Consider the following 12946-nt stretch of genomic DNA (forward strand, 5'->3'; position numbering starts at 1 on the left):
AAATTGTTGGGAATCAGGACGCGACAATAAAATGCAGTTTGAAAAAGCTTGTAGGTGTGACGTAAAAGCTACAACTAAAGGCCATAAGCTCCCTGCTCCACTCTTTTATCGATGCATGCACTCGTAGACTAGACGCATGTACATCTTTGTTTTCATCACCTAAGGTGGAATCTGGCTCAAAACTGCACGACTTGATAGCTCCAATATTGCTCACCAATCTGGTTGCACCAGTAATATTGAGTTGGGGGTGTGAGAGGCTGGAAGCTAGCAGCAGAGAGCGTAAACAAAGGGATGATGGGAAAAAGAAGACAGGCTTACTCAGAGCTGAATTTACTAACATATTGCTGCCCTAAAAACAATGTCCTAAAAAGCAACACAAGTTTTTTTATATACTTTGGCTAAAAACAGCACAACCATAATTAAAAGACCACTCGGAACACTTTAAAAATAGATCAAGGGAGGATCTGAATGGGACTTGAAACAGAAGTAGAAGATGTAGTGTAAAGAGGAGAGGTGCAGAGAGGAAGATGCTCTCCAGCTGCACCCTGAGCATCAAGAGAGCCAAGAATTTCATCCCTAGAAAAAAGTTCTTTCGTTCTTTGTTCACCTGGAAAAAAAAATCCTGCAAGCACTCTCCTCCACACAGCTGTGAATCTCACACGTCCACGGCTTTCTGACAGATCAACACAGGCACCATATTCTCTGGACTTTTTGTTTCTCCTCGCACGGTAAACTGATGGCAACGACTGGACAAGCTGGCAAACTAGCAGCAGCAGCAAAGGTGGCCGGAGTCATTGCAGAGAGGAAGTGGCCTCTGCAGGAATGCACGGCAGACGCGACTGGACACGCAATCCGCCATCACTTTTCCCTCAGCCTATCCTCATTAATACACATTCTTACATTTTTACTTATTTAAATTTCAGCTCCTTTTCTGTCTCCCTCCTTCCCTCCCTCCCGAATATGCCTCTTCATGCCCGACTCTGTGAGGGCAGTGAGTTCATGAGCGAGCGCTGGGCAGGACTTCCTCTCTGCGTCTCACATGCACAATGAAGTCAAGGTTTGAACCACCTTGTGCCAAACCAACCAACTCTGCCCCTCTTCTTTTGTTTTCTAAAACTACTTTATATGAGGAACATTATGAGCAAATAAAAGAAAAATAGGCAGGTATGCAGCACAAAGATGCGCAGCACACACAAAAACCGTGCCCGGAGGGATCACATTCCGTCACACAACACCTGGAGTGAGAGTCTGTTCCCATGGTGACCAGTTTCCCAAATGCAGCGGGACATAACACGGAATTAGGCGCATGCTAAATACACCTCCTGAACAGGTTTTACAGCGGCCCCGAGGTCGTGCAGGTAAAACCTTGTAATAAGATTTTCCTTACATCATTAGTCTCTCCAGCGTAACACCCAAAGACAGAACAAAGCAGAACCTGCAGGTCCAGCAGAACTTAAAGCAGGGTTGATTAGAGGCAAAAGGAAAATAATCTGCTGGTCACTCAAGACGCCACAGTCTGAGACTTGTTAGAGCTTTGTACGTCTTAAATGCACTGAAAGTTATGCTGTGTAAAATACAAAAGAGGTAGCCAGCTCATCCAGTCTGGCAATTACACTAAAATAACATGGGGAAAAAATGGAAAGGGGTTATTCTGAGTTGATGTTGAAGGGTAAAATGTTATTTTCTGGAGATAAAACCAAGACATGCACAAGATCTTTATGGAGCAAATGTGTGCAGAGGAACTCCAGCTTAAGTACAAATGATGGTTTAAAAATATAAGATCAAGAAGGACATCTATATTATTCTCTAAAAGCAGCTTTATTCTTATTGTGAAAAAAAAACATAAAACACTTAATTACATCTGAACTAGATATAAAAAATAAAGAAAAGAATTAGATTAAAACAAAATGATGTTTTTTTCCAGGAAAGGAAATTGAAAATATTACTTCCTAACTTTTCACAGGTTTTTGGAGTGTTACAGAAATTTTCACAAGCAACTTTCAGGAAGTACTACTTAAATCTGAAATTACTTTAAGTCAGAAGATGTTTCTATGATACATCAAAGTAAACAAGAAGGCTCAATACATACTTAAATGGAACTTGTTAGGGCTTTCCTACAGAAAACAAACAAATAAAGGTTTTTCCCTGACCCAGTCCCAAAACTCAAATCCTAATAAATTTAGGCCAAGTATCAAATTAAGTCTCAAATTCTTAACTGTGATATTTAAGACAGACAAAAGTCTTGTTAAAAACTTTTGAGTGCAGCCATTTAAAAGTACGGTGGCCCTGAAGTCCATGAAAAATCACTCAACACAAAAACATATTGAAGATCAACACAACTGAAAAACAAAACAAACAATAAAAAAAATTACGTTTTAAAAATCGAAACAAAATTACAAAAACCAAAATGCTTCTGGCCACAGCCACTGCAAAGGTTTGGTAATTGGTTAATCAAATCTTTACCACGGTTCAGGCAAACATCCTTCTGGTTTCCCTCTTCTTCAAGTCTTCATCCAATCAGTGATGTCTCATAAAAATGGCCTCTTATTTCACTTCCATTAATTTAGATTTATGGAAATTACTTTAGTTTTGTCAAAGTTTGTTTATTTATTTATTTATTTTTTAACTTGTCCTGTCACACAGATGAGAGCTGAAAGCCTCTTGTGTTGGACATATTCTACTTTTACAACGCGGGGTTATGAATCTTCTGACACAGAAAATGCATATTTGAATAAACCCCTTTTGTAAATTATACTAAACTTTATTCATATGAACTATATGTATAACACTTTTTTTGTATGACCGGACAGAAAAGAAAAGGAGGGAAGAAGAGAAAGGGATGTTAGAGGGGGGGTGGGGGGGTGGAAGGGTGATTATGGAATGGGGGGGGGGGGGAAAATCATAAAGCAAGTCATATCAGAAATTTAAAGTTTGTGCTAAAATCAAGTTTTACCTAAAGAGATCTGGATGCATTTGCCAGGATTTTTAAGTATTTTATGAACCTTAAAACTAAAAGATGAAGTCATTTCTGTAAGCATTACAACAACTATTATTTTTTTTCTTTTAAATGCATAAATCAAAAAGGGATCACATAATTCATCTAACATAAAACTTGTATTTTGGTATGAGTCAGATAAAAGGCTCTGAAAATAAAGGGCTCAGTGGTGTAATGAAGGGCCCCACAACAACAGACAACCATATTTAGCACCTTCAGTCACTTGAAATTGGTGAGAAGATTTCGTAAATCTGTGGGCAGAAGAAGGTTTTTAACTAAAGATCTTCAAAAAGAGTGAGGAACACAAACTCATTTTAGAAAACATGTTTGATAAAACAGAGTTTTAAAGTGAAAGAATGTCTTCGTGGGTCTTCAGCCAACTGTCAAACACATCAGTCCAGTTCTTTGGTATTGCACTTCAGTTTAAGAAAAGCTCCTGACACGACCACTTCTGGGTACAAGCAGCAAACAGGCGGTCCGGAGCAGCTCAACCAAATTAAGCCCTTCAGAGAAAAATGTATTTGTGTCTTCTCCCTCCGCTTGTTTAGAGCCATCTGGCTTGAAGTAAACACAGGCCACCATATTTCTCTCAACTAGCTATTTCCATTAACATCAAAGAGTCCAGAGTGCAGAAGTGCCCAGTCTAAGGAGAGGCTGGTCACTGGAAACCTCAGTGAGCCCTCAGAGTAGCGATGCTGTGAACCCAGAAGTAGCTCAACTGGCATTGAACTGAGACAAACAAGGAAGCAGAAAGGAGAGACAAAACATTGAAGAAATGTCAAATAAACTGCAAGTTTCAAAAAAGGAAGTTTTATCCAGGTACCTCTGCTTGGCAGCCATCACTCAGATGGAGAACCCTGAGGCTTTTCATAGCAAAAGTCTTGTCAAATAGGTCGAGAGCAGCAAGACTGTCAGTGGAATGTGCTTAAGAGTCTCAGCTGATCAGTTTGAGCAGGAACAACCAGATCTGAAAGAGCAGACATCTGCCAGCAAAAGTGGAAGCAGACCTCAGCTCTGGATATGCTCTGGTTAAACAACACACACCCAGGGCAACGTGTGCACATGTTCAGGAAAAGGCACAACGGGGGTCTTACCAGAAATGCCTGACAGAAAGTGGTCCCTTAATTCAGGTTAATGTCACCCAGTCGTTTAAGCTAAAAGATAAACTCATAAATAGGCATTTTTATCATGGGATATCACGACGGGAAACCTTTTCTGCCCCCTTTTTATTTTAGAAATAAGGAATTAAAGCCTAAAACAATCATTGGAATGGAATATTATAGATAGGATGGAAAATTTGGAGTTAAACATTAAAAACCCACTCTGATCCTCTTTTGATCTATTTTAAGGCGTTTCCAGCGTTGTTGTTGTTGTTGTTTTTTTAAATCACGATTATGATGTTTTTGCCCCCAAAAAAATATTTTTTTGCAGAGCGGCAGTAGTTCACAAGAAATTCACTTCTGAGTTGTGGGCAGAACAGTTCATGCAGAATAAGCCCGCCCCCACTTCCCATCATGCATATGTTTAACTGCTCTACCACTAGCTTACAGTCACCCAAACGCCCAACCTAACATTACCAGTGATACAAAAACAAGATTGGAGCTATCCAGCTATACAGTTTTAAGTCAGACGCCTGTTCAGATGAGGGAAACAAAGGCGTACATGGATCTATTAGTCAACAAGTGGATGCATCGGAATGGAGCGGGGCAGGGAACTTGTGGCCCGCCCAAAGTAGGAGCTCTCAGTAGATCTTGGGCACACCGTTGACCAAAGCTTCAGGGAAAAATTCCTGGAATGGGAAAATGTTAACATCCATCCCAGCTTCAAGGCATTACTGCGATGCATTAAAGGCTAAGCCGCCATCACCTTGGTCCCACCGTGTCACATCTTCCCACACAGGCAGCATCTTCCCGCTCTCCCAACCCCCCCAAAAGCCTCATTATTCCTTATAAATGTTCAACAAAAACCAAACAACACAGTAAACCAACACAGCCTTGTAAAACACACACACACACACAAGTGCATGGCACCACACTGACATTCCAGAGCAGGGTGCTCTAACACACCCTCTGGAGTTTGGGTCTTTGATGTGAGTGTGGGAAAGCTCAGGGGAACAGTCTGAACGCGAGGGGAGGAGGGGGCAGGAGGTGGGGGGGGGGGGGTCATTGATGGTGACCCCCGGAGCACAGACAGGTCAGTCTGCTGAAATAGTGCATGGAGGCACGCAGACACTTGCGCTCGTGCTGAAAACATGCTAATTAGAAGAGTGATACAAAAAGGGATGTGATTAAGATCAAGCGAAGCCGCTGCTAAAAGACAGAAGACCCACAGAGACACGCCCTGCGACAGCAAAACAATGCTGCACAAGGCAAGAAATGAGGAAAAAGAAGACACACTTTTAAAACAATTCATTTACTAGAGTTAATAAATTATTGGTTATGTACAGAAGAGGATTTAGTTCATTTAAAGTCCCACTTCAATCATCTTTTGATCTATTTTCAAAGCGTTCCCAGTGGTCTTTTAATCATGATTATGCTGCTTTTAGCCAAAATGTAAAAACAAAAAGTCTCATTTTCTGGAACATAGATCCTCCAAAGTGGCATGAGTTCATTAGAAATTTGCCGAGTTGTGGGCTGGACGATTGGCGCAGAGTAAGTAACCACCCCCTTTTACGTATTACCCATAACTGAGAGCTATCTGTTTACATCTTCTCCCGCTATCATACAGCCCCTCAAACCCCCAACGTCACATTAGTGGTGCACCAAAACTGGTGAGCGACATTGGAGCTTTCCAGGCATACAGTTTGCGATACCAGCTCAGACGAGAAAAAAAAAAAAAGACGTTCATGGATCTATTCCTCTAAAAGTGGATGCATCAGAATCGAGCAGAGCAGGGAGCTTGTTACCTGCCTATTTTCTACGCCAGTGTTTTTCAACCAGTGTGCCGCGGCACACTAGTGTGCCGTGGGAGATGGTCAAGTGTGCCGTGGAAAATTGCCCTCATTAACTGATCTAAAAACATTTCCCATCTCCAGGATTTCAGCTCTGTGTTCATCCAAACAGGCCCTGATAAAACACTGAGGAGTTAGGAATATAAAAGATCGTAAAATACTTTTTCTTTGCGTCTATTTTATTTTATTAAAGACATTTTGATAAGAATGACAGTACCACGATTCAGCTGCAGCTCCGGCTGTGTTTGGGAAAAGTCCCGTTCCTTTGACTGTCTCCACCAATCATTCTTGAGGGGCTTAATCACATGTCATCAGTCTGACCAATCAGAAGTGGTTAAAGTCTTCACTTCCTTGTCCCGATTTAGCTCGTAAAGTCGCTCAGTTCTAACAAAAATACCAGCTAAAGCTAGTCTTTTGCGCTGTAGCTTTCCACAGAATCCGGTATCAGACCATGTAACAAGTGAACAAAACAATGAAGCTCCGAAAACCGATCTCCGGCCGTTTTATGCACTACATCTCCCATGATCCATTGGGTTGTGAGAGTGACAGCGCATACGGAGATCTGTTGTTAAACGTCTTGAAACCAACGAACACGCATCAAACTATTTTTAAATCTTCTAACTTAACTTTTATTGAATCTTTCAGGAAAAAAAAGCTGCAGTTTCCAGCTTTTTCTGCAATAATTATCTCAAAAATGCATGTGAGATTGTGGAGGGTCTGTAGATCAATACATACTATGAGTTTCTCCTTCTTTTTTTAAAATTTTTGGATGCTGGTGTGCCGCGGGATTTTTTTTAAGGTTAAAGTGTGCCGTGGCTCAGAAAAGGTTGAAAAACACTGTTCTACGCAACGAACATAATCATCTTTAAACTGCATTTTTTTGTCTGTTCTTGATCCACAGTACTTTGAATAAAGAAATGCATATCCTCCATTATCATAAAAATGCCACAAGAACGCATTAAAAACACCAGAAACACAATTTTCCTTGGAGTTCGTCTATAATGTTGACAAAGTTAGAAGTGAGTCGATTAACATGCAAAAAATGTGATCATCAGAAACTAGGTCTACATGGGGGTCCATTAACTGATTTTTTTTAGAAGAACTAAACTTAATGACGTTTAGAAACTTCCTTTTCCTTTTAAAACCTCCATCTGTCTGTTTTTTGAAGACATGGTACCATCGATTGTCATACCTTCGATTATATGGAAATGAATATGTCTGCAAATAAACATTTGCTGCTGTTCTCTGTACTTTGCAAGGAAGAAACTACAACATATAACAGATAACAATGGACACAAGCGGAAAACTATCAGCTATCTGAGCAAAATCTACATTTATGAATCCAATACATACATATCAGACTAGTTGGTATTCAGAGATTATTTAACTTAATGTTAATTTGTTTAAATTAAACTTAATAGTAACTATTTGTTTTAAAAGGCTGCTAGAAGTTGAAGCTGGGGTAACTATGGTGCTCCGGGGTTCTGTCCTCTTTTCTCTTCTACTTCTGCCCTTCCTCTCTTCTCCATTCTTGATCATTATTAATCATTTAGTACTCAATGGCTCTGTTTGGTACAGTGCGATTCATGTATTGTCCCTCTTTTCCTCTCCCCTCCTGGGGAGTGGGAGTGCTTCCAGACTCCAGTTGGCTCATCCGTGCTCCAGTTCCTGACCGTGTACCTCGCCTTTGCTCCTGCTCCTTCACCTGGCTGTGGATCCTGCCTCTGGCTCATCTCTGGCTCGTCTCTGCTCTGTACCTGACCGAGTACCTCGTCTCTGCTCCTGCTCCTACACCTGGCTGTGGTTCCTGTCGACTCGCGCCTTTGACTGTCCCCCCAACCACGGCTGGATGAAGCGCGTCTGCTGGACTTTATATATGTAGTTGTAGATTTAGATAAGTTAATTCTTCTCTAAGAGTTCTGGTAAATCGCCTGTCCGTCCTGGGGGAGGATCCCTCCTTCATGTGGGCACCCCTGAGGTTTCTTTGTTTTTTCTGGAATCCGTTTTTTTTTTTGGGAGTTTTTCCTTACCGCGAAGGGGGGTCTAAGGGCAGGGATGCCAGTATAGCTTAGTCAGTTTGTTAGTTCATTTTTAGTATTTTCCCATTGAACTCTTTGTATTTGTGATCCTTTTGAGTTCATGTTTTACTTCGAAGCCCATCGAGACGACTGTTGTTGTGATTTTGGGCTATACAAATAAAATTGAATTGAATTGAATTGAATATCAGATATCTGCATTATTGGGTTATCCCTTCTGCGTAACACTTTACAAAATCAAAAATGTCGAGAAATAAATGATCTGTTTGGACAATTTTGAGGCATGGTGCAGTGATACCACTACAGATGCCTGCATAAATTCTCCATGATGATGTAACAACTAATTTACACCGTAGACATCAGTAAAAAGTCATGTTAACTGATATGCATTGAATAATGTGTACATTTAAAAAAAAAAGCAGCTGGAGAGGACATGTCTCATGCATGACACTTGTGCACCAGGAATGTTTTAATCAGTCAAATTTTGTTTTTAATTTAACCAAATGCCCACACAAAGCTCAAGTTTTCACACTTTCTGACTCATGAAACCAATAGAGAAAAGTTTGAGATGGATTAAAAACAGATCTGAGACGTCTGCAATAACAATGTCCCAGTTTTAGTGATTACAAAATGTTACAAATTCCCTAGGAGATGACACAAAAAAAACTGAGGTCCCCCGCAAAACATTTTGGAAACGCTTTTGCAAATACTTTTCACAATGTGGTGCAAACATTAGGAGCTCAGCAAGAAACAAACTTCAGCATTTGGAAAAACAAAAAAGGGAGCAGAAAAAGGAAGAACAGGAAGATCCTGAGCGAATCAATGCCGAAGCATAAATCACCATTAAGACCTGGTGACCTGGGCATTGCTGTGTCCACCGTTAAAGGGTGCCTCAGGCCTAATATGCTAAATACAACCCTACTTTAAAAAAAAATTCATGATGAGGGTAAATAGGTAGGTAACCAGAACACCAGAAAAGTAAGAAAAAAATGGCAAATTGGTAGAAAATTTGGAGAAAGCAGAAGAATCATCCTAAACTGTTGAGGTTTTGACGTCTTCAGTCTAAGTACTGTATGTGTATGCATGCTTGCATGCATGCACCGCAGAGCAGTAGCTAAACAGAGGTTACTTTATATAAAAACTGGTCACTGGCTGTGCTCTGAGGTCTCTGGAAAGTCACACAAACTTGCACCTTGGTACACTGCAGTGCAAACACACACATGCAGGCGCTCCAGTACACAAGCTTGTGCAAACAAGTCGCTCTGAGGTCTCCGAAATCACGGCAAGTCAGTTAAAGGAGAGACTCTTCAAAGCGCTGCCACACTCCACCTCTCATTAAACCCGGTGACCTCCTCCGGCGGAGGATAGAAGCGCTGCTTGTGTGAGTCTCCACGCCAATAACATCTGAGTTCAGATATGACCCCTGGCCGTCCAGCTTCCCTCCAAGCAAGTGTCCTCAGCTCTAGTAAGGAGCATTGAGAGAGCATGCAGACACTGAGCCTTTAATACTGAATACCGCAGGCAAGTGTACACATGCAGCCGCACAAATAAACAACCACCGAACCCTAACTGCGTCAATACTATCTCTTTTTTTTTTCCAAACTGGTGTCTGGTGTCTCTCGTGTATTGACTACGCATTAACCATATTGCCTTTGTGCCATTGTTTTACAACTCCTTCATGTCTATTATCTTATCCGTGCACCTTTGAATCCATCCATCCTGTTTCCATCTGGAATTATCTACACATGAAGATCTGCCTAAAGCAATGCTTCTCTTTTAGGGTAAAAATTGAATTACGTTGCGGGCAGACAGAAAACAAATATAATATAATTTGCTGCACAGTTAAGGGATGCTTTTTACAAGAGGCTGGCAGTCTGTGTCAGAGCCAAACGGCTTTATCTTAACCCCAGAGAAGGGACTGAAAGAAGAAAACCACAGAGGTAAGGCGATTGTGGGGGGAACAAAGACGCCCTTTCAAGCTTTCTGAGTTGCAGCTTTCATTCTCTGACATCATCAACATGAGGCAAATCCAGAAAAGTTTGGGGAAATCCCACATTACTGCCACTTCAGTGTCTTCGGGAGCGCCTGAGTGGCGTGCATTTCCCGTCTGTTCTTGCTCTGGCTACTCTAGAGTCGAGCATTTCTCTCAACTGTTGACTTTGAATTTTAAGATTGCAACCCCTGAGAGCCAACTCACCTCTTTCCTTTACCCTTTCTTTGCAGAATGACTGTTTTGAAGGATTATGTAGACTATGAAGAGTGATTTGAATTTTTAGCATGAAGTTTAAGATTTGACTGAGGCTTTATGATTAATGCCTCCATTTAATAAAATATTTGTTAAAAAATGGATGTCAAATGTAGTGTAAATCTGTTCAGGGAAAACTGACATCAATGTTTTTCGAATTACAGGAGGGTTTTTGTGGACACTAAAATATTTAATACAAAAGTTAAATTAATATTGCTTTATTTAAGTCATGGCGTTTATGGTTATAATTGTGTTTGTGCACAGTTATAGATTTTCATATTTATTTATATTTTAAGAGTAGCATTACAAAAATGGATCTGCTAAAAAACAATTGAAGTGGCTTGGCTTTCCTGCTACTGTGTTAAACGTAATAGCAAAGAACCATAGTCATTATGCTGGCCTATGGGAATGGTAATCGTGGAAACTCAACGTGGAATCAGCCTCTCCTGCTTCACCTTTACCCAAGACCTACCGGTACTTTTAAAATGCAATCATTAGCACCTTGGAGGCAGGGAATTCCTCCGCACTTTCCTATTTGCTTTGCTGCAACAAAATAATTCTTATAGACAGTTGTAAAAATGACTCAAAAAAAACTTTTAGATTTCAGATTTCACCTATTTACTCCAATGGGGAGTTGTACAACTAAATATGCAGCGGAGGAAATATTTGGTGATTGAACAATTCTTTATTACAGATTCCAAGATTGTTTAATAGAAAAAAAAAAACAGCAATGACAATGCAATTTAAAAAATGTATTCAGGGCCAATACATTTGAGAAAAATTCTAAAAGCTTTTATTTTGGCAAATATTTTGTAACCAAACCAGACAAAAATGGTTGCCGTATTAAGAACAAAATTGCCATTTCTATCCTTTTGGTTTTTGATGGGGCTTGATTTTATTTCAGTTTTATTTCAACGTTACATACAGGTAAGGGGTAGGGGCATACATTCCTCATGTGATAAGAGGTCGACCTCTCACCCTATAGACCATAGTCCCCAGTGCGCTTCCATTTGGGCCAGGTATGACCCCACCAAACCCCAATCCTTCAAAAAGAGTTCAAGCACAGGTTCATACAAGCCCAGCAGCTGTAACTCTGTCACTGAGGCTGTTGTGCAGCTAAAGATTCAATGATCACTTGTCATTGAAAAGGCCACGACCCCATTTCAGTTAAGAGCTTCTATTTATCAAGACATGAAGTTAATAAAAATGTGTTCTTACAGTTGCTATGGGTTATAATGAATATACTCAAAAGGTCAAAATTAGTGTTTCAGACTGTGAACACAACTATTGCTTTCATGACAATGAATTATTTTAAATTGTCACTTACATTTTGTTAAATATAACCTGCTTAATACATAAAATTATTATTGTTAATATTATTATCAAAAAAGTAACAAACCACCTAAGTGGTGACATAATGAACTAATTGGGTTCCAGAAACTTTCATTTTTCAACCCTAATAAAAGTAAGAAAGTGTGGGTACAGTTTTCTATGTGTCCAAAAAACACACTAATTTTATACTATTATATACTGTGTGTGCTTTTGTGTGATCATGTTGTGCTCTAAAAATCAACTTTGGCCAAACTTGTCTGAAAAGAAGAAAACTTGACACGAGACAGTAGTAAAGAGGAGAGTGACAGCTCAACAAGCACAATGATGGAAAAGCTTTGAGAATTTTTCATATTGCATCTACATATCATGGAGAGAGATTACAGCAATGAAATGCAGAACTGACCCTGGATGCACTGCAGTGAACCATCCTCCCCTCGAATGGTAAACGTCTCCCCAGGATTCACCTGCACCAGAATCACCTGTGCCGACACAAAACACACAGTAAGCAAAATATCGGAATCGTTGCACAATCGTTGAATGACAATAGATTTCCTTTGAAGATGTTTTTTATCAATTAGAAAAATTAGCAACTTCTGTTGAGCATCACTTTTCAAAACTGACACAACAACCTTTGGATCTAAAAACAGGAACACAAATCAGATCATGAAAAGCTGCTGATGAGAGCTGTCACGAGCCTTGATGACAGCTTTTCTCCTTTAGCTGTACTGAAAAGAAGAAAACTGTAGACACAGCGAGGAAAAACACAAGTAACAGACAGATGAGCAAGCACATAAAATGCATGACATCGCTTCCTTAGGGTTTCTGCTGAGTGAGGCTGAAGACAACACGGATGCAGCCTACCGTCATATTCTGAGCGTACAGACTGTTAAGAGTGTACACGTGGCTGTAGACATGAAACAGGTGACCCTCCATTGCATGCATGCACACACACACAAGCACGCTTCTGTTTACGCTCCACAGGTGTGCCGTTGGAAAAGCCTCATGTCCTGCGTTCTTCCTGTACCCTCTGCATCATCTCTTTTCTCAGCACTAACCCGCTCCTCTCCTTCAGACACACACACTCACACATACTTCCTGCTCTGTCTGCTGCAGCGGCTGCTGTTGCTATGGGAACCCCAGTATAGTACAGGGTGACCCAAGGACTGGCTACACCCTTACATCGTACCATGTGCTCATCCAAAAACCCTGTCGTCTGTAAATAAAATATGTTTAGATATTAATTATTTTTAAATATTTAGAAGCTTTTAATGGTCTAAACATCTCTTATACTACAGGCATACAATACATTTTGACTATCAAGATATCAGAACCTCAAAGGTGTATTCAGATTGGATACATTTGGCTCACTTAAAGTGAACCAGAGTTTG

General features: G+C 40.3%; 1 protein-coding gene across 3 annotated transcripts in view; it reads right to left on the reverse strand.

The window, feature by feature from the left end:
• The window catches only part of fndc3b (fibronectin type III domain containing 3B), a 100454-nt gene that overhangs the window by 59171 nt on the left and 28337 nt on the right, over positions 1 to 12946 (reverse strand). For all 3 annotated transcript variants that reach the window (XM_004082165.4, XM_020713392.2, XM_011490172.2), the window contains exon 3: positions 11962 to 12037. In XM_004082165.4, coding sequence (XP_004082213.1) covers positions 11962 to 12037 — 76 coding nt within the window. The remainder of the gene's footprint in view (positions 1 to 11961; positions 12038 to 12946) is intronic.

This window comes from Oryzias latipes, chromosome 22, assembly GCF_002234675.1.
Source record: "Oryzias latipes chromosome 22, ASM223467v1".
Classification (NCBI taxonomy): domain Eukaryota; kingdom Metazoa; phylum Chordata; class Actinopteri; order Beloniformes; family Adrianichthyidae; genus Oryzias; species Oryzias latipes.